At 45.6% G+C, this 26,429-nt stretch overlaps 1 protein-coding gene across 3 annotated transcripts in view; it reads right to left on the reverse strand.

Annotated features, from left to right (window-relative positions):
* RPS6KC1 (ribosomal protein S6 kinase C1) overlaps positions 1–26,429 on the reverse strand; it is a 96,475-nt gene that overhangs the window by 57,589 nt on the left and 12,457 nt on the right. For 2 of the 3 annotated variants that reach the window (XR_014154534.1, XM_081854563.1), the window contains exons 3-7: positions 20,636–20,756; positions 10,839–10,954; positions 8,150–8,243; positions 7,376–7,432; positions 6,608–6,970 (exon numbers count right to left, since the gene is read on the reverse strand). Coding sequence is in view for 2 of the 3 variants with exons in the window: in XM_081854563.1 (XP_081710689.1) it covers positions 6,608–6,970; positions 7,376–7,432; positions 8,150–8,243; positions 10,839–10,954; positions 20,636–20,756 (751 nt within the window). In the remaining variant the exon portion in view is untranslated. The remainder of the gene's footprint in view (positions 1–6,607; positions 6,971–7,375; positions 7,433–8,149; positions 8,244–10,838; positions 10,955–20,635; positions 20,757–26,429) is intronic. The other variant, XM_081854564.1, reaches the window with a different exon arrangement.

Below are 26,429 nucleotides of genomic sequence, written 5' to 3' on the forward strand. Positions count from 1 at the left end.
AGGGCAACCAAAATGGTCAAAGGCCTGGAAACGATGCCTTATGAAGAACGGCTAAGGGAGCTGGGCATGTTTAGCCTGGAGAAGAGGAGGTTAAGGGGTGATATGATAGCCATGTTCAAATATATAAAAGGATGTCACATAGAGGAGGGAAAAAGGTTGTTTTCTGCTGCTCCAGAGAAGCGGACACGGAGCAATGGTTCCAAACTACAAGAAAGAAGATTCCACCTAAACATTAGGAAGAACTTCCTGACAGTAAGAGCTGTTTGACAGTGGAATTTGCTGCCAAGGAGTGTGGTGGAGTCTCCTTCTTTGGAGGTCTTTAAGCAGAGGCTTGACAACCATATGTCAGGAGTGCTCTGATGGTGTTTCCTGCTTGGCAGGGGGTTGGACTCGATGGCCCTTGTGGTCTCTTCCAACTCTATGATTCTATGATTCTATGATTCTATGATTCTATGATTCTCCAGGCCACACCTCCTCGGCCACACACTCCACTCTCCTTGAGCATTTTTGCCTTGCAGGAATGTGCCCTTGAATGCCCCTTGCTTGCTTGGATGGAGTGGTGTGTGATACTGTAGAAACTAGCCTGCCACTCACAGGTAAGATTTATGGGTTTGCTGCTTTGCCTACCTTTTCCTCTGGCCCCACACACTTGTGGCCCCCAGGAGGTTGCTCATAATGGAATGCGGCCCTCAACTCTGAAAAAGGTCCCGGCCCCTGGCCCCTTGACCATATATGGCCATTACCGAATCCTTGACAACATAGCATTATGAATTCTATCATGCTTTGAATGCAGATCTCCCCAGGTTCAAACCCAGTGAGCTCCAGTTAAAAGGATCAGTTAGCAGGCAGTGAGAGAAACCTCTTCCCACTACCCTGGGAAGCTGCTTCCAGTCCAAGCAGACAATACAGTGGTACCTCGGTTATCAAACAGCTCAGTTCACAAACAACTTGGAACCCGAATGCTGCAAAACCAGAAGTAGGTGTTCCAGTTTTCAAACTTTTTTGGGGGGGAAATCAAACGTGCTCCATTTTGAGTCCCCCTATGTTTCCTGTTGTGCTGCTAATTTGAGTCGCCCCAATAAAGCCTTCCATTTCCAACTGCAGTGTTCTGAGGTGATATTTGGAGCTTATATTTGGTGCTTTTGTTTTTGCTATTTATTTTGCGTTTTTTGTTTTGCGGCTTCTTCAGTTAATTTGTTTTTGTGACTGTGTGGGTCCCAGTTCAGCTATTGATGGATTGAGTGAGTGAGTGAGTGAGTGCAGAAATGGATAAAAGCCCCCCATCCAAACAATGACTATCATCAGTGCAGCCTGCATGGAGCTGATAAACAGCTGCCCTGGACACAGAATTAACCTGCGCCTCCATGGACAGCTGTGAGTCCAAATGACTCCCAGGCTGCGCACCTGGTCCTTCAGGGACACAGTTACCCCATTCAGGACCAGGGAGTCCTCTACACCAGCCCGCCCCCGTCCCCCAAGAATAGTACTTCTGTCTTGTCAGGATTCAACCTCAATCCATCAGCCGCCATCCATCCTCCAACTGATTAAGTTTGAGAACCAAGGTACCACTGTACTGGCCAAGGCAGTCAAACAGATTTTATTTATTTATTTGTGTATTTAATTGAATCTGTATACTGCTTAATTGTAAATAAAACCTCTGAGGATTTGGTATAAGGCAGCCTCCTATGTTTCCATATATCTGAATGCCTCTGAATGTCTTGGATGCTTTAGTTGAGATCCCTGCATTGCAGGGGGTTGGACTAGATGACCCTCAGGGTCCCAGGATTCTATTATTCCAAATAGTTTTCAAATCCAGCAGCCAACGGAATCATCAGCACCAGCATAATTTTTTTAAAAAAAAGTCTAGAGCACTATAAAAATCTGCTTCCCTTTTTCTTTTTGTATTCTATTCTATCCTTTGGATAATAAACTAGGTGATTGTATGTGCACATGTTAATTATGGAAAGGGAAGCAGATCCCCACTATACTAAACAAAGCAGGTGGGGAAGAGTCCTTTTAGCAACTTACAGATACGGTAAGAATAAATGCTGGTTGAGCTACTGAGAAAAGGCTGGGTTCATCTGATTTTCACACTAATGTTGCATGTTGGCAGGATGGCAACCATTTAGTAGCAAGAACTACTAAGGGCTCATATGCAAACCAATCTGAAGTTTTATTGCAGTCGTTTGGTATTTGATGCAAACTCCACTGAGGTAGAGAGGGGTCTTCTCAGGAGTTCCAAAAGTAAATGCTCATGGAAATATACCCCCTTCTATTGCACTGGCTGTGCTTAGGAGATCAAACATCTCTCAGATTATTATTATTATTATTATTAGAAGAGCTATGACGTGCTTTTTGGTCAGGGCATGCAGCCCCTTTGTGGCACAGGCAAACAAACTAGGAAGTATTCAACCAACCATAGTTTCCGGTTACGTCCAAATAGGGGACTACGGCAGCGGCGTAGCGTGGGTTATCAGCACCCGGGGCAAGGCAAGTAATTTGCGCCCCCCAACCCGGGGCAAGGCAAATAATTTGCGCCCCCTAACCCGGGGCAAGGCAAGTACAGTAATTTACTCTCCCAAGCAGCAGCAGCAGCGAGGCTTCTCTCCTTAACTGATTCCCCCTCCACACCGCGTCGTTTCCTGGCTGCTCCCCCCCCCCTTCCCCTCTCTCTCCTCCTCGCTCTGCTTGCCTTGCCCTGCCCTGCCCTGCCTGAGGGCACCCTGAGGAGACTCCGCTCTCCTTTTTGACCAGGCGAGGTGGGAAAAAGGGGGGAAAGTCTCTTCCCGCCCCCTCGCCAGACTCCCTGCTCCGCTCGGCTCACTACCCAGGCGGCCAGTGGAAAGAGAGACGCAATTACCTCTCCCTCCGCTTCGCCAAGCTGTCAAAGCCCGGCAGCAGCGGCAACGGCAGCAGCAGGCGCAGCCAGACCCCCGCGAGCCAGCCAGCCCGCCCGCCCGCCCGGCTTCCTCTCCTTTTTTTGCCAGCGGCAGAAGGCTTTGCTCTCCCCCTTCTGCGACCTCCTCGCCAAGCCGAGTGAGCGCGGGCTCCCTAACCAGTGGATTTTAGTAGGGGCAGAGAGCTGCTAGTGCGAGTGCGCCCCTGCCCAAGTTGCGCCCGGTGCGGCCGGCACCCCTGGCACCCCCCACGCTACGCCACTGGACTACGGTTACCAGTTTCAGAGAAGTCAGGATATTAAACCATGGTGTGAAGTTCATTGTTTACCACTGCTTATTAATTTACATACCACTTGCCTGCCCAAATGGCTGTCAAGTACAGTGGTACCTCGGGTTAAGAACTTAATTCATTCTGGAGGTCTGTTCTTAACCTGAAACTGTTCTTAACCTGAAGCACCACTTTAGCTAATGGGGCCTCCCACTGCCGCTGCACAATTTCTGTTCTCATCCTGAAGCAAAGTTCTTAACCCAAGGTACTATTTCTGGGTTAGCGGAGTCTGTAACCTGAAGCGCATGTAACCTGAAGCATATGTAACCCGAGGTACCACTGTATAAAATCAATTATAAAGTCCATACATAATCAAAAGCAGCTTTGAATTTCCTGGTTTGTTACCAAACTGAAATTGATAGTTTCCCAGTTCAAGGGGCGGGGGGACTGGAAGCTTGTGGCTAATTAGAGGCTTCCCAGTTTGATAGTGGGTTGCCCAAATTCGCTCCCACACTTACGGCAAAAGGCTTGTTCATATCTCAGTATATTAAGTCAAGTAATGATCACCTGAACGGGCAACGCTGTACCCCTTAAACTCACTACACGTACAGCATGTGTAATGTCACCATGAGATTCTTGCAAGAGGACATGAGAAGTGGCCTTTTGGACTATATAAATTATAAAACTTAATGCTGTGAACTAAAGGAGACAGCAGTTAAGAGGCTATTACACTATTACAGGGATATGGCACTGATCGGAGTCAATGGAAAGGAGAGATTTCTGCAAGGCACACCGCGAAGTAAAGTGCTCTAGATCAACTGATAGCAGAAATCATTAAGAGCAAAGATAAAAATCAAGAAGCGGTGCTTTTGGGTTTTTTTGTTCTCCGTGTTGCAACTGAAGTTTGAAAGCTACAAATCCTACTTACTTGGCGCCACCATGTGGCAATAATCTGTATTGTCACTTTTTCCATCAATGGAGAATGGAAACTCTTGTTCACAAGCAAAAACATACCAACACTTGTGTAAGTCTCCTGACACAAGCCCACTAGGAAGGATAAATCCATAGGTAGCTTCCTATTAATGCAGATATGTAAAATCTGCAAGAATGCACTGTTTCTCATGCACCCACATCATTTTCGACAGACATTAACACATAAGAAGAGCTCTGCAGGATCTGACCAACAGCCCGTCTAGTCCAGCATCCTGTTCTTACAGTGGCCAACCAGATGCCTGTGGAAAGCCAACTATGCAGGACATGAGAACAACAGCATCTCCCTTCTCATGTTCTCCAGCAACTGGTGTTCGGCACAGAAGCAGAAAATAGTTATCACGGTTTGTAGCCGTTGATAGGATTAGACTAATGAAAGGAGGATAAGACTTTTCCAAAGCCATCCAAGCTGGTGGTTCCATCACTACCTGGCTGTGCGGTTCTGGAATGCTTACACATAAAGGTTGAAAAGCCAGGGTCTGTAGTGCTCAAACCTCACCCATTTAATAATATAAGAAACCAAAATGTGGGAGGGAAGCCCTGCTTGAGTGGAGCCTAGCCTGCGCTTACTGAGATCATTCAACCCTATAAATATTTTGAAGAAAGGGAACGAATGAATGAGGTTGAGGAAGCCACGAACTGTAAAGTTTCCGGTTTCAGCTAATGTTCCAAGGGAAAGGATTCCTCTAACTCAGGGCAACTTGAGTTTTAAGTAGCCCCTGTGTGGACTTGACAGCATCAAGAAGGCCCTCTTCGCCAATAACCTGGGAAGGAAGTTCTCTCTTTTTGGAATATAGGCAAAAAGGATGCATATCCGCAACAGGGGCATAACTTTGGCCAGCTTGCCTACTGCAGAAGCACGTTCAACTGAGCTGCACAGCCTTCTCCCCTAGATCAAGCTCGGAGGAAGCCCGCTCCGAAAATCAACGTGAGGCAGGATACAGATTCCTATGGGGCTGATTAACTGCCGGGAGCAGCTGTGATCTGTGGACAGCTGCCCCACGCTGAGCCTCTGAAATGCAGGTGACAGCTTCTCAATGAAATACCCTCAGGCCCTGGAGTGGCTCCACCCACCCAGGCTGGTCTACGGATCCTCCTGGGCAGAAAGCTATGGAAGAAGCTTCTTGTTCCAGTTGAAGAACAAACACTTCCTGAGCTCTGACGTACAGTATATTCCCATATCCTTTTATTGCCCTTCAGTCCTGACCCCTGGGTTGTTCTCCTCAGTCCTACCTCCTGCTTCGTCCTTTGACCCCAAGCCTTCTCCATCCCACTGCTCCTGGTTCATTTCTGGCCGTCATCCGGCATCCAAGCGCCAACAGTGACACAGTCCCTTTCCTCCTCTCCAAGGCAGTTAAAGCATATAATATGACTTTTTGCTTTAATCACGATGTTTAGCTTGTGTTTTTTGGGTTGTTGCTTTGTTATCAGTGTTTTATGGACTGTTAATAGTTTTTACAGTGATGATTTGCTAATTATTCCATTTGATTTGTGATGCATTTGTGATGTTCTGTTACGTTCCATCATATGCTCCTTCTCTTTATTGTTTGTAAGCCGCTTTTGGGATTCATTTGAAAGGAATGCAGCCTAGAAACACAATAAATCAAATCAAATTGATTTTGGAACAGCAGGAGTCAGAAGATAACGACACCAAGGAATGGCCACACTTGTGAGTAGTCAGAGGCCATGTTCAGGGCTACCGATGGACAGAAGAGACAGGATTACAGTGGTACCTCGGGTTAAGTACTTAATTTGTTCTGGAGGTCTGTTCTTAAACTGAAACTGTTCTTAACCTGAAGCACCACTTTAGCTGGGGCCTCCTGCTGCTGCTGTCCCGCCGGTGCACGATTTCTGTTCTCATCCTGAAGCAAAGTTCTTAACCCGAGGTAATGTTTCTGGTTTAGCGGAGTCTGTAACCTGAAGCGTATGTAACCCTGAAGCATATGTAACCCGAGGTACCACGGTAGATGGTTTAATCTAGCTGGGCTACTCTGATATCCTCACAGGGCGGTTTTCAATTTACACCACAGATAAGGAACCCATAGTTCTCCAAACTTCCCAAATCCCATCAGCCCTAACCAGCATGGCCAGTGGTCAAGGATCATGAGAGTTGCAAGCCCAGCAACATTTAAGAAGTTGCAAGTCCCCCCATTCCTACTTTATGCCAAACCTAGTTCAAGACAAACAGGCTTAATAATTTAAGTGGACTCTTTTGAGCACTTAGCAAACTAGCTATGCAAACACAATGCAGCTCTTGACTGGGATGCTGAGTTTGCTCCCATTGGCAGGAGAATCCCCTGGACAGAGTTCCACACATGGGATCTTCCAACCGGCAGAAGAGAAGAGGCAACTCTCAACTGAGGTTGAGACATCTGGAGGGCAGCAGGCTGGCGAAAGCTAAACCAAGTCAACAAGAAACGCAGCCAAAAAAACACAATAAGTAAAACCATACCTTGCACCCCTTCCAGGAGCAGATCCACTCCTTTCCTATAAAAGCCAAAGGCAGCCTCATAGTCTTCCTCTTCCTCCTTCTTCAAGGCCAGCTTTATCAGCTCCCCTGCCTTGTCCAGGGAGTCTCGCCTGCCAAGCTTGGCCTTTAAGCTCCCAGTGAACAAGCCCCGGCTCTCCCTCTCGCCATCGGGTTTGCTCCATTCGTGGTCCGAAACGGCAGAGGCCTGCGCCAGCGGTTCGGCGGGAAAGCTGAGGCTGAAGGATCTGCTGGGGGAATTCTGGTTAGATGCCATTCCATCATCTAACTCAGCAAGAGAGTCCACATCAACGGTCAAAGAGATCAGGTCGCTGTCGCTTGAGAAACCTGAAGGGCAGAAGGAGAATGGAGTTGGGAAAGAATCTGGTGGGTCTAGTCCAGAGGTAGCCAAAATGGCATCTTCCACCCACGGGCAAATCATGGCTACCAGAGGGTCCAATTTGGCCAGTGAGACCCATGTCCTAGTGTCAATCAGGTGATGTCACTGGGTGATGTCAGCTGATAGGCAAGGGGATTGAAGTCTCCACTCATCCACTGGTGAGCAGACAGTTCAGTCCTGCTGGGTGCTGCTTCACCAGTACATTTTCTGAGGGGAACGCACTGGCAAAGAAGATCCCTCCCTCCCCACATGGCACAATCCAAGACTTCAGCTAATCGCAGAATCAACGATCAGCACGATGCTGCTGCGTTCGCGACCCAAAGTCACATCGACCATTCCTTACTCACGCTTACCTCCATATTCTGACTGGCTGAGTGTCACGTCATCGAGGAGACCAGCATCCTTCCGAGCTTGAAACCAAAGGTGGGGAGGAGAGGGGAAATATATAGAAGGGAAAGTGGGTGAGTTTCTGTAGCCCAAGACAAGTCACAACTCTTGAAATGACGCCTGCATGTGTTATAACTGGGATACTGAACCCTTTCTCTAATCTGTGTAGAAATCAAATGACCTTGGCCGCATTCAAGCTCAAAGCACAATAATACACCGCTTTAAACAGTTGTGGGGGAAGCCATGAGTTTTTAAAATGGTAGCACAGCACTTTAAATGGTGTGAGAAAAAGGGTCTGAGAAACCAACCCCTCGCTAACTAAAACAATATAAATGAATCACATGCTTGTTAAAGACATTGCAGATATGCCAAACTACAGACTTGCAGCCTGGTCCTAGCCACTTTTGCTCAGAGTTCCCACAGTTTTTTAACAGGGCTTATACCCTAAGCAAGCATGCTTAGGGGCGCAAGTGTTAGAAGTGCCTTTTACAGAAAGACAGCTGCATTAAGGTATCTCAAGCTCTGGCATTAGCAGGTTTTATCCCATATCAGCGAAGAGTGGCAGGGTTTGGGACTCCATGCATGCTAAAAATTACAGCTGAAATGCTAATGCTGCCATCTAGAGGCGATGAAGAGGGAAAAGGTGCACTTTTACATTCCTTGACTATGCTATAAATCACCCTACTTGGTAAACTTGGGCTGGAGACAAAATTACAAGAGGTAACACAGTGGGAGCCAACCTTCAGAACTGCAGACCGACAGGCTGTCTGTCAGGGAATCTGACAGAGGATCTGCAGGGCCAATCAATTCAGACCCAGCATGTACTTCTCCATCCTTGAAAGAGAAAAAGAAATTAGGACTTATTTAACTGTTACTTACTATGAATTAACGCAACTTCCACTTTTCACCAAGAAAAAGAAAAGAGCTATAGAAAAACGTGGCCCAGTCACAGAGGCTTCACACTCTCCCCATTCAAAACCTAACTTCTTAAATAAAAGGCTCACTCATATTTTCACCCATCTGGGGAAAGGAAAAGTTATACCTCCCCTCCCCACACTGGAAGCCCCCCACACCTGAATGGTATTTTTTTAAGCTCATAGTTGCCAACTACATATTTATTGAGTGTGCAGTTTAGCCCTAAGTATCTAGCAACTATAAGCAACACATTCTAAGCAGCCTTCTCGGTGAAGAAAAATATCATTTACTTTAATAATAAATAATAATAATAATAATAATAATAATAATAATAATAATAATAATTTATTATTTATACCCCACCCATCTGGCTGGGCTTCCCCAGCCACTCTGGGCGGCTTCCAACACAATATTAAAATACAGTAATGCATCAAACATTAAAAGCTTCCCTAAACTTTAAATCACCCTGCTTGCCTGCAGCCCTATTCCACAAAAGAGAGCAGTTCTGAAGCGTGAGTGGCATTCTGGCTGCACACAAGTGTCTCCTTTGCAGGCATATTCCCATTTATTCATATATTGAGTGATATAGAACACACCAGAACCTCTTGCAATTCATGGGAGATACATAGGTAGCTACTTAGACATGATGGCTAGCTATGACAGCCTCCACTGTCGGAGGTGGTATGACTCCAGACACCAGGATGCTGGGCATTGCAAAAGGGGAGAGTGCTGTTGCACGCAGACTTCCTCCTTGCAAGCTTCCCACGGGCATCTGGTCGGCCATTTTGAGAACTGATCCAGGTAGAGCTCTTCCTAACGTCCTACTGACCATGCTAACTGCGCAAGGGTTCCCAGAATCTGGTATATGGGTGTTTAAAGACAGGCACTTGCCATTCATGCCTACATGTATAGGAAATGAATGTTATCCCTAGCTAGCAGGACGGTTGTCAGGGATGATGGGAACTGTAGTCCAGAAACAGCTGGAGACCCAGGTTTGGGAAACTCTGCTTTGAGCTTTCACAAATGCAGGCAAACCAAGGTTCAGAGCTGTATTTCCTGATACCACTTCATTTATTTTTAAAAATATTTTTTTAATTGATTTTCCAATATTGACCCAATATTACCACAGTTTTGCCAATTATGCAGATTCCAATTAATGTCAAAATAATTCCAATTGATTCCAAATTTATACAATTTAATCAAAGTGGTTTCCCGCGCTCCTTGATCATTTTTTTAAATGCAGTCCTTATATTGTTGCAGTTCGTTTTTTTATTATTATTATCTAATTACATTTCAGTTGGTATATTAATCAGTAAGAAAACGGCTGCATTTTTAACTATTAACTAATCGTGTTAATACCTTATCTAACTTTCCAAGGATTTCAAATGAGGTGCTCTAATTATTTTCCTCTTCTCTGCATGTGCCAGTCTGAATATGTTGAATTATAAAGCCCTTGGCCACTAACACCACTTTAAATAATCATGGTTTCCCAAAATAATTATGGGAACTGAAGATTGTCTAGGATACTTAGTTGTTAGGAGACCCCCTGTCTGCCTCCCAGTTTTTATAATTCCCAGAGTTCTTGTGAAGAGGGATTGACTGTTAGACCACTCTGAAAATTGCATCTCTGTGAGGGAAATAAGGGTCTCCTAACAACTCTCAGAATCCCCACAACAGGGTGAGCTCCCATTGCTCAGTCCCAGCTCCTGCCAACCTAGCAGTTCGAAAGCATATCAAAGTGCAAGCAGATAAATAAGTACCGCTCCAGCGGGTAGATAAACGGCGTTTCCGTGCGCTGCTCTTGTTTCGGTGCTCCGTTGTGCCAGAAGCGGCTTAGTCATGCTGGCCACATGACCTGGAAAAACTGTCTGCGGACAAACATTGGCTCCCTCGGCCAGTAAAGCGAGATGAGCGCCGCAACTCCAGAGTCGTTCACGACTGGACTTAACTGTCAGGGGTCCTTTACCTTTACAATTTTAACAACTCTCAGAACCAGGGCATTTTTTCAGCCAGAACTCACCGGAACTCAGATCAGGCAGCTCTCAGGTGGGCACCACTGCCATGATAAGAGAACAAGTGGGGCATTCACAGTTCCAGCACCTCTTTTTCTAGAAAAAAATAGCACTGCTCAGAACCCTTAACAAGCTACAGTTCCCAGAATCCTTTGGGGGAAGCCATGACTGCTTGAAGTGGTATGATACTACTTTAAAGGTATGGTGTGGGTGTGGCTTAAGTTCTACTCAAGAGTAGACCCACTGAAATTAATGGACCTAACTTACAAGGTTTCTTTCATTTCAATGGGTCTACCCTGAGCCCATGTGGGCCAAATGCCACCCCACATATAAACCTGTTTAAAATGGGTTCGTCCTCCTCCCTCCTTCCCTAGGGGAGACCCTAGGGGAGTTGCCTTGACCTGACTCTCAAAAGAGTAGCTGCCTTAAAGAGCGAGGCTGTTGCTTATTCTGCCTAGTGGCATCACTGACGAGGCGTGGAGCGGCTCAGAAGTTATTTAACCTTAAAGAAATCTTCAAGCTGCTTGCTGTTAAAGAGCGCCGGGATGTTGGCAGAGAACTGAAGCAAGTCTTCTGCGCACTGTCTCCTCTCTTCAATCACACTTTCTTCAAATCGCCCTGAAACATAAAAAGCATCAACATTCTGAGAAACAATTAAGCCTTTTCCTTGCTTTATCAAAAACAAAAAACAAAAAAACCCCACCACCCTACGAGAAGAAAGCCTATCTATCAAGACGCATGATCGCTTTGGGAGACAGTGACAAGCTTCACACTTCTCAAAATGCCCCCTACAATCCTGCCTTCTGCAATCAAATGATATAATCTGGCAGCGGCTCGCAGAACCCAAGATTCCACCCTCCTTAAAAGACGTGCGAAGCAACACTCCAGATTAGCCAAGAGACACAAGCATATGTCCATCAGTTTCCAGAAGCTAAATGTTCTAATCCTCCTTGTCACATTATGGATGGCCACGTTCTGCCTTAGCTACGGGCGTAACCCTGCGCAGACTGGATCGCCACCTAGCAAGGCTCTAACTGCATGTGTTAAGTCAATGACACGATTGCTAAATTTAAATACCGAGCGCCAATGGGATTCTTCTTTTTTTTTTATTTCCCTTCCCCTAATGGTAATTGCTGCACCAGGATTGGAGTGGAGGGGGGCCGATTTTACGGAGTTTGCAGCTGGAGAGGGAAAGATTCTATTTCACCTTCCTGAACGCTGCAATCTTGGTACCAGGTGTGGGCCTCCCCCCAGACAGTTATTTAATTTTTAAAGACACACAGCGCGATTACTAATCGCATCATTAACATCACACGTAGTTGGGCCCTCAGCTAACATAAAGGCAGAGGCTTGGATGGATGTTGAGTGGAATTCTGCTTATGGGACGCTCCCATCGGAAGGAAAGGCAATTTTCGCCCGAATTCCCTCTCCCACCTGCAGCCCCTGTGCATCCCAACCCCCCAACCCGGAAATCTGCTCCGGAGGGCTGGAGGACTGCCCAGAACAGTTGGAGGTACAGGAGCTGCTGGGGGAAATGGGAATAGTCAGAAACTGGCACCTTCTCCCCCATCAAGAGAGACCCCACTGGATTAAAAGTTATTATGTGAATAGGAGTCCTCCCCTCCACAGAAATGTTCTAGTCATTTTTTTTATTTATTATTTTGTTCCCAAAAAGTGTGGTTCATTGCAATATATATGTATTCCGTATCTGTTGTCTGATTTTGACAATTTTGAGATAAGACAGAGTTATGAGATTTGCAGCGGCAGCCCAAAAGCGGAGGGAAAAACTAATGGAGGCTAATATGGCAAAGCACAATAATTTAATTGGATGATTTGATTTAAACATTTATCTGGATGCCTTTAAATGTATCAGCTCTCTTGACCATTTGTACTCCAATGCGTATTTTTGTTTTATTCTTTTGTCATCTTTTGTATGTTGAATATTTAGTAGTAGTATTTTGGTCTGTTTTAATCTAAAGATAATATTAACAGTGCACATTTCATTTCATTTTTTCTGTGGTTAATATGACCATGATGGCCACAAAACGGCCACAACACAAAACGGTAGTAATATTTATATTCTGAAATGCTCCATAAATACTTTATCTTTCGCATTGGGTGATGAATTCAGCTTTCTGAACCCTGCCAGCCTTCATTGTGGGGGTGAGAGGGTGAGCTTTTAGACCTTGGCTGGATCTACACAGATATAAAAAACACTATGGGAAGAAAAGCTATAAAAAAAATACAGCTCCCAATTGATATTTTCACAGACTTTGGATTTCTTCTCTACAGCAGGAACTGGTGTCACATTTTTATGATGCATTTATAACGTTATAAATTCACCTGTGTAGCTAAGATGATTATGATGATGATGATAGTATTTATTTATTTATTTATTTATTTATTTATTTATTTATTTCCCGCCCATCTGGCTGGGTTTCCCCAGCCACTCTCGGAAGCTTCCAACAAAATATTGAATATACAATAAAACATCAGACATTAAAAACTTCCCTAAACTAGGCTGCCTTTAGATGTCTTCTAAAGGTCAGATAGTTGTTTATTTCCTTGACATCTGATGGGAGGACGTTCCACAAGGCAGGCGCCACTACCGAGAAGGCCCTCTGCCTGGTTCCCTGTAACTTTGCTTCTCACAGTGAGGGAACCACCAGAAGGCCCTTAGAGCTGGACCTCAGTGTCCGAGCTGAACAATGGGGGTGGAAATGCTCCTTCAGCTATACTGGACCAAGGCCATTTAGGGCTTTAAAGGTCAGCACCAACACTTTGAATTGTGCTCGGAAACATACTGGGAGCCAACGTAGGGAACCAATGTCCCTTATCTTTGCAGAAATAGACTTGAAAGGCTCTGGGTAACGCCTGACAAAATCTTACAGGAGTGGCCAAGTTCCAGCCATCATGGAAGCAGTTTGAGGGCTTTGTATTGCTTCTCACACTTCCACATAACTAACAGAAACAGACTTCCCCAACCCTGATGGAAAGACACTTTTATTTATATTGTAGCTGTAATGTTCCTTGGTTATGCTATTTTCCGTGCAATGTATCTCTTTGGGGAAAAAATATTAAAAATATAACCTTTAAAAAAGAATGAGACAGATGCATGGAAGGTAAGCTTCAGGTTGTGTTTTTTCCGGCTTACAGACGCGCCGAAACCCAGAAGTAACCCGTTCTGGTACTTCCGGGTTTCGGCGCGTTTCAGCGGTCACGCATGCGCAGAAGCGCCGAATCGCAACCCGCGCTTGCACAGATGCGGCGCTGCGGGTTGCGAATGTGCCTCCCATGCGGATCACACTCGCAACCAGAACATCCACTGTACACTGAAACAGCCCTCCAAGGACTTTTCACTGTAGTGTCATAATCGGTGTTCGAAATGAGCCAGGCGTTGGCGCATTTTGCACCTGGTTATCAGCCACTTGTGACCAAGTGAAGATGCCTGGGCGCCAGGGTGGCATCCGACATCTCCACCATCGGGAGGTGCCTGCCTCAAGAATCCTTGGATCTAGACTGTTTTCACACACTAATAACCACACCCTGTAGAATTCTATCCATTATATTTTATCTGCACAATCAGAATGAATTGCAGGAACCAAAGTGCTTCTTCTGTGCAGCCTCAGCAGGAGCACTGAACAATGTCATGGTTGCCACTTGTCTTCACTTAGCCCACCCCACTGCTCCGCTCACAGTTGTGAAGAATGTTCTTACGTTATGAATGGTCCGTGTCACCATTAAAAGAGAGGGGTAGGAATAGGCCAAGATATTTGTGGATTGTCCCTGGGTTAAGTGGCTTTTCTTCATTAAGTTCTCCAAGTTCTCAACCTGTGGGTCCCCAGATGTTGTTGGACTACAACTCCCACCATCCCTCACCACTGGTCATGCTGGCTAGGAATGATGGGAGTTGTAGTCCAAGAACATCTGGGAACCCACAGGTTGAGAAACACTGCGCCTAGCTCAAGTTTGTCATCTGAACTAGCCAGATGTTTAACTGAGAATCAATCACAGCCAGTCCATCATTTGAAAAATAAGACTTTACAGCCAGCTTGCCCAAAAATGGCAACTAGACATCTAGTTTTGGCGACTGAAACCCTGGTTTTAGGAGCCATTTGGTGCCTGGTTTTTATATCTGACTTTCTAACACGGGTCAGATAGAAAAGACTACACCAGTTACTACGGCCAGTTCACTTCGGCCATTTAGAAAAGTTGCAGAGTCTGGGGTTTTCAAGAGGACTTTTGCCTCTGAGTGAGAGAGATGCATTATTGCTCTGTGCCACATTGACTAGGATCACTGCTTGTCATTGTGTATTAGCTGTCTCTTCAATGAATGAATAAAGCAGGAGCAGCCAATGTGGTATCCTGCAGATGTTGTGACACCACAACTCCCATTATCCTTCAGCATTGGCCATTCTGGCTGGGGCTGGCGTGAGCTGCAGAGACTAAGTTGTAGATGGAAAGGATCTTTCGTGTAACATTTGTAATCATTCAAAAGCCACCTGGAGAGAGCCTCACAAGGAAGGGGAACAGGAATTTAAAATACTGATTAAGGCTACCCTCTGACACGCACACTTAGGAGTAACTCAGGGGCACTCACTTTTGAGTAGGTGCGTACGGGGTTGTAAGTTACTTTGCTGAAGCCAGATCTGGGAGCAGGACCGAAGATCAAAGAAAGCTGAGCAGCTAGGTCTACTGTCATTAACTTTTGGTTTCCAAGCTCTGTGCCAGCATTGTCTAACCGGTGGAGAAGGTGGAAAACTCCAAGCAAAATTCAGGAAAGCAGCATGAACTCTTTCCTCATCATCAAAGGCTTCTTATAACCCCGTGGTGCACAGGTCTCTATTGTAGCAGCACCGAAAGAACAATACATTGGCTTTCCATCTTTGAAACTTTGTGGGAACGGGGGAATTCTTAGCTCTCCGCCCATTTTGCAAAGGGGGACAGGGTGCAGAGAGAAAGGAATGTAGCAGCTCTTCCGGACTGCAGAAGTATTTAGAAAACATTTATTCAAGTCGCTTTGTGGCTACGGAGGTGAGGAGAGGAGAATGGGCACACTCTGGCTTCCCTCATCACCCAGAGAACTAAGCCTTGCTGGAAGTGGGCTGCCTTTTTGAGATTATTCCCATAAAGGGAAGATCAGCTTGACCCCTAGTAGTTTTTGAAGGCTTAACAACTTGCCGCGCGACGTAAGGACTGGAACTCATGTTTAGGTTCATGTACGTGGCCTGCAGATGTTTGGTGGGCTCTGGTCCAGTGGTAACTAGCACTGCCTTCCACAGCCTTTTCTTTCAACGTGGGGTACTTAGGTTAACTGTTCTGTGGATATTCTGTTCCATATATACACCAAGGCAGGGCTAGCCAACATGGTATCCTCTAAATAGAGAGACAGTGTGGTGTAGTGGTTAAGAGCGGTAGTCTCGTAATCTGGTGAACTGGGTTCGCGTCTCCGCTCCTCCGCATGCAGCTGCTGGGTGACCTTGGGCCAGTCACACTTCTCTGAAGTCTCTCAGCCCCACTCACCTCACAGAGTGTTTGTTGTGGGGGAGGAAGGGAAAGGAGAATGTTAGCCGCTTTGAGACGCCTGAAGGGGAGTGAAAGGTGGGATATCAAATCCAAACTCTTCTTCTTCTTCTAAATGGATTCCAACCCCCATCATCCCTGACTGGGAAGGTCTACAGAACCAAGGAGCAGGTAACAATAGGTTTTCGTCCCTATTTTGTGTTAGAAAATGTCTTGAAAGCAGGGGAATTAGTTTTTGCTTTTTCAAAAAATAAATGAGAAAACTAACGAGCAATAACTGTCAAGCGCATCGCCTTAATTTTACTATTCCAAATGCGCAAAACAACCCAGTCTTACTCTCATCCTTCCAAATATTTGTCCGCCCTTCTATTGGGCTCTTGCTCTTGCCAACTCTTATTCCCAATGCAAGCTGTTGTTAAAAAAACACACACACACACACACACACACACACATCCAAAACCCACAAAACCCAATCATGACATGGAATATTTTACAACCTCTGCTTGAGCAGAGAAATTAAACAATGCCACTTTCAGAGCACATTTTACCCAGGATTCTAATCTTGCTCATGCAACTCAATAAAAGCATCCAGGGAGGTAAGAAGATGATGGTTTGAAGCGGGGGGGGGGGGCTGTCTTATTCATCATTGCTTTCTTTAGGGAACTCCTCAGAACTGCTGTATTATTACAAGCATGCTGGAAATTCCATTAGAGAATTGGGACCTGCAACAAAATGTTGCAACATCAAGTGCTCCTGTTCAAAGCACCAGCCAGCCAGCCATGACCTCTTCCAAGACACCCCATTCCACCCTCCCTGCTTCCTCCACCACCAACAGACACCCAATATCCCATGCTCCCTGAGTATGATCAGTCCTCATTGAGCAGATCTGTGCTTCTGCCAACCTTGAAACTCCTCCAAGCCTGCCAGCATCTTCCTCTGGGGTATAGATGGTGCCATTTTGGCTATCTGAGGATCAGCAGTTGGAAAAACAAGCCCACCTTTTTATTAAAAAAGAAGAGGGCATTCATCCAATTCCCAAGTTCACAAGTTTCTCTGGGGAGAGGGAGACCTGATACTTCAGATTTGGAAGGCAAATGTAAAATTAACATGGGGGATAAATGGGGTACCTACCATGAGCAATTAGATTTTTCAGAAGGAGAACCAAAAATGAAAAAATTAGAAGAGATGAAAGAATATGTGCCAGACTGGCTAAATTATTATCCAATTAATTCAAAATTTAAGGCAAAAAAACTCACTGGGATTTAGAGAACAACAATCACTTTCAATGGCATCTCCATAACTTATTCTTATTCTTTATTAAATTTGTTAGCTGCTTTGCCTTGCCCAAGGCAACCCAAAGCAACTTACAAACACCTGCCCTCACCAACCAACTGTACCAACCAGGATGGAATAATACTTGACAACTAAGATGTTTTAATACTGCTACCCTCCATGATCAGCACATGCCTCTCACAATGGCTGGCATAATCATATAAATGGATAAACAACAATGAAACAGTTTAACACAACAAATTAGTTTGCAAAAAGCAGTAAAAAAAAAAAAGTCACAATCTCACCAGCTAATGTGGCATTAAGAATGCTTTCCTAAGCAGGAAGATTTTGTCTACCCTCTGAAAGATCAATGATAAAAGGAAGCCAGCCAGATGGCCCTCTCTGGGGAGGAGCTTCCCAAGGGAGAGAGTCATTGGGGGAAAGGTTCGGGATCTCCCATCCACACAACAATAGGTGGGGGGTTGGTCAGGGCCTCCTGATTTTAATGAACTTTAGAGCCTAGGACTTGCCGATCAGAAGGTCAGCGGTTCGAATCCCCGCGACGGGGTGAGCTCCCGTTGCTCCGTCCCAGCTCCTGCCAACCCATCAGTTCGAAAGCACATCAAAGTGCAAGTAGATAAATAGGGATCGCTCCGGCGGGAAGGTAAACGGCGTTTCTGTGCGCTGCTCTGGTTTGCCAGAAGTGGCTTAGTCATGCTGGCCACATGACCCGGAAGCTGTCTGTGAACAAACGCCGGCTCCCTCAGCCAATAAAGCGAGATGAGCGCCGCAACCCCACAGTCGGCCACGACTGGACCTAATGGTCAGGGGTCCCTTTACCTTTACCTAGGTGAATAAAAGGCAGGAGATGCTCTAGAACTTTTAGTGCATATTGTAGCTGGCCATCTGAAAAATCAGTATTTTCATCGAAAGCCAGGACAAAAAGTATACAGGTGTATATATATCTGCACCATCTGAACTATGTACTACATAACTTCTGACACGTGGCAGAGAACTTAGCCAAATATACATGGGAAAGTGCATACTCTAATATCATCAAACATGTTTTTCTATACATATAATGAAAATCTACAAATGTTATCACACTGCAGTTCACTTGGCCACAGACAGGTGGGGCAGTGAACTGCAGCATGAGGACAAACTGGGCTCTCAGGCATGCTATGGGGGGTGGGCAAGAAGGGAAGGAACTGGAGATGGACGCAGGCGAGTAGGCCAATAGGCAGACTGGCAGCCCAGGCCAGAGGGCAGGCTTCTTTCTCACACTTCCCACAGCATTGGCAGTGAAGAAAAGAAGGGGAGAAAGAAGCTTTGTTCTCTCCTTCATCACCCACCCACCCCACCTCCAGACTAGCAGGCTTCTTTCTCCGGCACCCTCAGAGATAGTGGGTACTTAGGAGAGGCAGGTTGGTGAGGCAAGCAAGTGAGCGGGTGGCCCAGGTGAACTGAGGAAGTTTTGGGTACTCTAGCAGAAACAGTGTGTGTGTGTGTGTGTGGCTTTGGCAAGGGGGGGGTTGGTAGGGGGCAGGTGGGGTTGGTGGGCAAAGAGAGCAAAGAGTAGTCCCTAATAACGAATATAGTTTGATGGGCGGCATCGTTATTTGCACATACGGCACATTTCTAAGTGGGTCTTCGACTTGCTACCTTTAAGCCTCCACTGAGTGTGGCACAGAGGTGATTCATCTCACTGCTACCTGACAGAAAATTGTAAAGATTGCACTAGGTTCTCTGCTACTGGACTATGGTCCCCACCAGGAACATGGCCTTTGCACTCAGCAGGAAGAGGTGCAATTGCAACAAGAAATCGGGGAAGCCCTGGTGCATGTCTTTCAAACGTCACAGCTGCCTGCCACTTCGGAGATGCAATAATTTTGTCACTTGCTTTTGGACCACTTGCTCAGCAGCTCTGTATACTAACCAGGATGACATTTAAATTATAGAAATAGGTTGGGCCCCCCCTCTCTCCTTGCCAAGCCTTTTGGGCACATCAGCATCATGTCCTTGAGCTTTTTAAAAATTTAACGCTCTGTGGCAATTCTAGGCACGGCATGAGCCTTGCAAAAAAAAAAAACCCCATTCAGTCTGGGCCAATATGTTATTCTGCAACGGAGAAACCCAGAGAAACTGCAAAGCTCAAAGGAAAGAAAGCCTTTCTGCAGCATGATACAAGGCTCATTCTTGGTGCTAGCAAAAGTTGTGAGACCAAGCTAGCTGTCTCTCTTATTATGGTTGTTTTGTCATAGCAATTCCTCTCTTGTTTAATTTAGTGCAAGGGTGGCCAACAAAGTGACCTTCAGATTATGTTGAGCTCCAACTCCCATTAGTCCCAGCCAGGGTGGCCAATAGGCAAGGAAGATGTGTGTTGCAGTCCAACAACAACTGAAAGGCACCATGTTTGCCACCGCTAATTCAACAGCAGCTCACCCAGTCGGGCAGAGCAACAATGATAGTTTTCTGGCTGCGGCATTGCTGTCACTTACTGGGAAGAGGAGGTAGCAGAGAGGTCAGTGCAGTGTGTGAGGGCAGTGGTGAAGTTAATCCGGCACCGCACAAGTGCATTTGCACCGTGCCACCCTCCCAATCTTCTCCGCCTCCCTGGTAAGCCACAGCAACCCTGCCGCCAGGAAGCTAACACTGCGGCTCTGACCCACCAGGGGAGCCCCCTCTGCCCTAACATGGACAAAATATTAAACTTTCTTATTTTTAAGAAGATAATCACGCTTGGAAGTATAGAAGCCCTTTCCGTGCAATTGGGGTTATAATACCAGGAATGCCTTGCAGCCTCAAGCCCATGAGATTTCCCTTTCCTAATAATTTTTCAGAGCTAACACATGACTAACCACAGTTATCTCAACTCACAGATCAGCACAACAGCCAACTGTGGTTTGGAGCTAACCTTGTGGTTATTAAAAAACACATGAAGAAATTATGGTTAACGGCTAACCCTTGGTGCATTTCAAAAATAAAAGGGAGGGGGAATCTGCACAAATGAAGGAAGCAATAAGAAAGGCTTAAGGAACTCCGGGATATGAAAATATGAAAGAAAATATTACATATGAAAGAAAATATTAAGTAGTGTTGGGTCTACACCAAATCCACAGAAGTGTCTCTCTGCAAAGTTTGCAGATCTGCACTATCATTTATGTCTAAGTTTCCACAGTCACTACTAAAACATGTTATAGACCCATTATAGTGGGTGAAGAGAGGTTTGTGGGTTTTTGTTTCCTTATGCAATACCAGTTACTAGCGTTTAAAAGAGTGGCTGGAGAAACCCAGCCAGATGGGTGGGGTATTATTATTATTATTATTATTACTACTACTACTACTACTAAACTGATCACACACAATATACTTCAGTTACTATGTTGCTTTTGGCAGAATCAAAACAATGCTAGCACAATACAGAACTCTGAAAATCCACAGATTTATTCACCAATCATTCCCAAATGATTTTAGCAAATTTAAAAAAAAAGGATATATGCTTACCAAATACTATTGCTTTAGCAAAAGGAGGAAACAATTCTGTATGCCTGAATAAGTGTTTATGAATCTGCCAGAGTTCTTTGTGCAATTTCTTAAAGTCACTGTATCTCTTCCAAACGACTATCTGAAGTGAAAACAGAAAACAAACACCCATGAGGCAATCATTCCTAATTGAGCATTTACCAAGAATGGCAGAAACCAACACAGTAGTGTATTATACGTGCCCTATGAGATCTTTTTTAAAAGTCACTAAACTCTTTAACTGCAGCTATTAATCAAATCTTGCCCTTGCTGTACACCCACCCGCATCCCTGCGAAGTATTGTTCAGCCAATATATTAAGCAACAATTAATCTCCAAGGGAGTCCATAAACTACTTAAACTACGCAAGCAGCTGCTGTGCTTGAACTTAAGCAATTTCCACCCCAATCAACCGAAAGGGCATTTGTGGATTTGGGTTAATAGAAGAAAGCTACTTTATACTGAAAGGGACGCGGGTGGCGCTGTGGGTAAAACCTCAGCGCCTAGGACTTGCTGATCGTATGGCCGGCGGTTCGAATCCCCGCGACAGGGTGAGCTCCCGTCTTTTGGTCCCTGCTCCTCCCCACCTAGCAGTTCGAAAGCACCCCTAAGTGCAAGTAGATAAATAGGTACCGCTTTATAGCGGGAAGGTAAACGGCGTTTCCGTGTGCTGCGCTGGTGCTGGCTCGCCAGAGCAGCTTCATCGCGCGGGCCACGTGACTCGGAAGTGTCTCCGGACAGCGCTGGCCCCCGGCCTCTTAAGTGTGATGGGTGCACAACCCTAGAGTCGGACACGACTGGCCCGTACGGGCAGGGGTACCTTTACCTTTACCTTTACTTTATACTGAGTCAGACCACTGGTCTATCTACCTTAGTATTGTCTACTACACTGAGTGGCAGCAGCTCTGCAGGTTTTCGGGACAGTTCCCCCCTCCCATTTCAATTTGCTTTGTATTGTGCATTCATGATTATAGCACAGTCAGCAGAGGATGAAATTTTTAATCACAGAGTCTTGGGTTCGAGCACCACGTAGGGTAAAAGATTCCTGCATTGCAGGGGGTTGGACCAGATGATCAATTCTGTGATTTGTGGTATCAGGGCAGTTATACCCGACCTTACTTTCAATACCATTTGCACCTGCAAAGGTTTCAAGGCAGACATGTTGCCTCATTCCCAGTACGTGCATCTCCTGCAGCTTCCTGCTAAAATCCTGTGACTTTTTATATCATGAACATCCCCACAGGCGTGTGTCTCGCTTTTGCTGCACTATAATAACTCAAAGGTGCCCCTCCAAACAGCAATAGTAGAAGTAACATTGCGGGAGCATTGCAAAGCAACAAATAAAGCAGAATGATGCATAGACTATCCGGTACAAATCCACCCCAACACTCTATTATTAAATCAATGACATGCTGCAGAATAAACCCGTAAGACAAAGACACACAAAAACCAGAAGTCTGGAGGGGCCCAACATTTCTTTCCCAGTCCTACATGAAAATGTCAGAGATTTGAACCTGGAACATTTGGCATGCAAGGAAGGCTCTACCACTGAACTACAGCCCTTCCCTCAATTCCTCCTTTGCAGCTCAAACATTATGCAACATGTATAAACATGGGCTGCAGAACGCCAGGAAAAGACACCCCCAGGACACATAAAATGATTTCTGGTTGCCTGGTCTCTGCTATATAAATTTTACTTTGTACTACCACATGCTCCTCACTTTGCTGGGCAGGAAGAAGTTCCAGGCATAGCGCTAACCTGGGGATGTGACTTCCTATCGAAGGAAAGATCAATGGGGACTTACAGCATTCTGTAATATCTGTTTTACTTACAAATATAAAGGCAGAACAAAGATTGGAGCCCTGGGCAACTGCGGGGTATTTTTCCAGGCCAGGACAAAGTAAAACACTAAAAGGCACAGTCTATAATTTCTCACACACAAAAGTGGGAAGAACATTTGTCTTTTATCTCTACAAATGCTGGAAAACACTCTTTTTGAAAAACAAAATAAAACCAAAAGCTTGGTGTCAGAGCTGCCTCTAGGTCCCAGCTCACAGAGGACCAACGCCCGGTTGATGTAATGTACAAAAGTCTTTATTGAAGTTTAGTTTCCATTTCAAACCCCAGAGCGTGCAGCCCTACGTCTTGACTCTAGATCGGCGAAGTCCCCTCTGAATCACTACCCCTTCCGCACCAGTTTAAGATCCTAGCCCGGCTCCACCTCCTGCGCTGTTCTTTCCTCCTCTGGGTCCTTCTGCCCCCTGGGGTTTCCGCCTTCCTGGACTCTTCTGACGCTGACCCCCCTGAGTCTTGCCCTTCCTTCCGGCGGGCTTTAGGACCTGGCTCCCTATCCGGGCTACCTGCTGTGCCGCTCGCCTGTACATTTGAACTTGGCGCGCGCGCCCAGCCGGTAACCTTCCTCCTGACCGTTTCCCCGCTCTGTAATCTGGAGGTTACAGTTAACTGCTGAAGGGGCAACAGCCCGCATTGCCAACCCCCACCCCTGCAGTCACCCATAGTTGGAGGCAAACAGTTTGGCACTCTTGGCAGCACAGCCAGCGCCAGGCATGCCCAACAGGTAGATCGCGGGGTGTTCCTGGTAGATCTCTGGCCGCTCAGTGATCTACTGTACTCCCCCCCTAAAAGCTCAACAACTTTGGCCTCCCCCAAAAAGCGCAAGAACTTTGCCTTTCCAAAAAAAACCTCAACAACTGAGGTCCATCCAACGACAATGGGTAAATGACTGCCAGTTTTTTTATACTGTGAGTGGATCGCAGTCTACTGGGAGTTGGACGTCCCTGCGTTAGACAAAGTGAGGCAGCTGCTTCTGGCACCAGGTGGTTGGGCAGTGGTGGAAAGGTATCAAGGGACAGAGATATGCATTTGCCCCCTGAAATAGCCTGCCACACCCACATGTGGTGGAGGCCGCTGTCCTCCACTACTGCTGAAGTTAGATTCAGCTGCCAGTCCAGCTGGATTCTGCGCACAGAATTTTGTTTGAAGGGGTGTATCTTGTCCTTTGCCTCAGGTGGCAGAATGCATTGAGCTGGCCCCAAGGGCAGTGAAGTCACTACCTCTAAATTATAATCTCAGAGAGGGGCACGCAGCATCCCAAAACGCTTCAGTCGTCAGCCAACTTTGTTTCAAAATCTATGTGTGTGTACATGTGTGTGCCTATGTCTGCACACCTGTATGACTTGGTCCCATCCACTTCAGGTTTGGGCCCTGTCCATACTGCAGGCCATTAACCCCTAACAAAAATGGTGGCTGGTACAGCTTGACCACTGAAGCATTACAGAACAACAACCAGCTACTATGGCCCTTTGCTACCCCTTGGTTCAAATCCTCAGCCTCATTTGCAGCAGTTATGTAGCAAACTAACATCTTTGAGTGGATGATCCAGCAGAAGAGGAGGGTGCTACAAGGAATGCTAAGAATGGCAAAAGGGTTCTGTCTTATTGTATTTCTTTAACAGCAACCAAAAGTTAAAGGAAAGGGAGAAGAATAATGTCCACCCACAAGAACAGAAACAGAAAATCCACCACTAAAAATAATGATATGCTAAGAATATGTGGTCTGTGCCTATTCCACCTAGTTATAACATTTTTGCTGGAATGAAAAAATTAAGAAACCAGAGCAGCTCTTTGGTTAAGATGAAAACAAGAAACATTTGCCAATTCTTATGGTAAAGGGGGAGGGGATAGATAAAATTGATAAGGTGTTGAAGTGAGCAAATACAATGACCCAAATTCATTGCAAAGTGAATCATGGAAGGTTCTTACTCTGAGGGAAGCCATTCACCTCAAAGATTTACATCAAGACTCATCCCTTTAAAGCTCCTGCCACTTCACCAGAGAGGGCCAGCCCTACTATAAGGCAGAGTGAGGAAGCTGCCTCAGGTGGCAGGTACTGAAGTGTATGAGGAGCATCAGAAAAGCCCCCTTCTGGTGGGGGCAGAGGTATGTGTGCCACGCAGCCAGCCCTGCACCCCTTAAGCTAACTTGCCACCCTTAGGTGTGGTGGAAGTGTCAGTGTTTACTGTTTACTGTTACTTCCAGTACAGTCACTTTCTGTAGGAGAAATGGAGATGGCCGCTATCTTGTCCTTCCTCTCAAGATGGCCCTGCCACAAAGTTCTAAATAGCCATCCACTTAAATTGCCCGTGGTAACAATTTTCTGAAAGCAACTAGACATAGAAGCTGCTGGGCTACTCAAATTGCAACACTATTCAAATTAAGAATAGGCTTACTGGTGAAAAAACTCAGTGCTACTTCAGAAGATCTGAAGTGGACTGTTCCTTTTTCTAGAACAATAATCAGGAGCAGACTGAGCAGGACCCAGCAAACACCAGGACACACCAACTAAACATAGCTGAGGGCTTCAATGCCTTGCACATTGTGTTGCCTCTTTCCAGTAGCAATTGGCAATGTGGTTTTTAACTTGCTTTTTTCTCTCCAAAGAATTGGAAAAAACAGAAAGGGAGATACTGTTCTTTCCAGGTCTTGACACTTCTAACCCTAAGAGTAAAATCTGGATGATCATGGTTCATTTATTATTGTTGTTGTTATTGTTATTTATTATGTAATACATATTTTAAAATATACTGCACATAATACTAGCTTTAAGCAAAGCAATCCAACAAAACAATTTAAACACAATTGCACTATCTATTTGCCAGATAATTTCCCTCATCTCCAAGTTTGGAAGTCAGGCATTCCATATGGACAAATGGTAGGTTTTTTTCTGACAACAAACAGCACATTTCACCCTGTACCTGGGCCAAAGTTTACACGTGAACAACTGTTTGGAAGCAAAAGACACTAACGGCTCCAAAATTATAAATTATGTGTGCTGTTGTAGCTGCTTTAAGAACATAGAAGAGGCCCTAAGCCAAATGAAGGCCTCTAGGCTTCTCTAGGCCTCTATCTAGCCCTCAGGACTCTCCCAAGGCCACATCCCGCCCTGGTCATACTTTGCGTCCTCCTTGAGTGCTTTTGCCAGGCTACAATGTGTATTTGAACTCTAATAAGTGCTTCCTCCTACATGGGGGATTAGAGGGGGATGTGTGAGTAAATTAGTATTTGCTCCTATCCCCACTTAGCACAGACCCGTGGCCCTCAGAGTGTTACCTAGAAGAGAAAGCAGCCCTTGAGCTGAAAAAGGTTCACCACCCCTGGAAGAGAAAGTCTTGTTTCCATTTCCATTAATGGGGAGGGGGAATCCCACCTCTGTTTAAAACAGAGCCTGTGCAATGAACTGGCTCATACAAGACATTAAGCCAAACCTGTTTGAAAAGTAATTTTATTTCATGCAGAGAAAGGTTTAGGCATCAGTCTGAAATAGTGAATGTCTTACAGTCAACTGCTGCAAACTTTCACATCAGCAGCATTTGCTGCTGCAAACAAATGCTTTTGGTATACCAGCATTATTATCTGCCTTCCCCATCTATATAAATTAAAACTTCCTGGTGATTTACCATGTATGGCACCTTAGTGTTTGCACTTTCAGAAACCATTAAAGCCCAGAAAGGAAATGCATTACTATGCTTTGTTAATAAAGCCCTGGAGAAATGTCAAGGTTTGGGGATGGTAGCACAGCAACAGAAAGTAAACTTACAATGGCTGATAAACTTACAATGGCATATCATAAGAACATAAGAAAAGCCAAAAGCCCTGGTGCATCAGGCCAAAGCCCCATATTATGCAACATCCTGCACTCACAGTGCAGATGCCTATGGGAAGCCCACAAGCAGGACCTGACCTGCTTCTGAAAAGCA

This window comes from Podarcis erhardii (genome assembly GCF_964252035.2).
Source record: "Podarcis erhardii genome assembly, chromosome: 3".
Classification (NCBI taxonomy): Eukaryota; Metazoa; Chordata; class Lepidosauria; order Squamata; family Lacertidae; genus Podarcis; species Podarcis erhardii.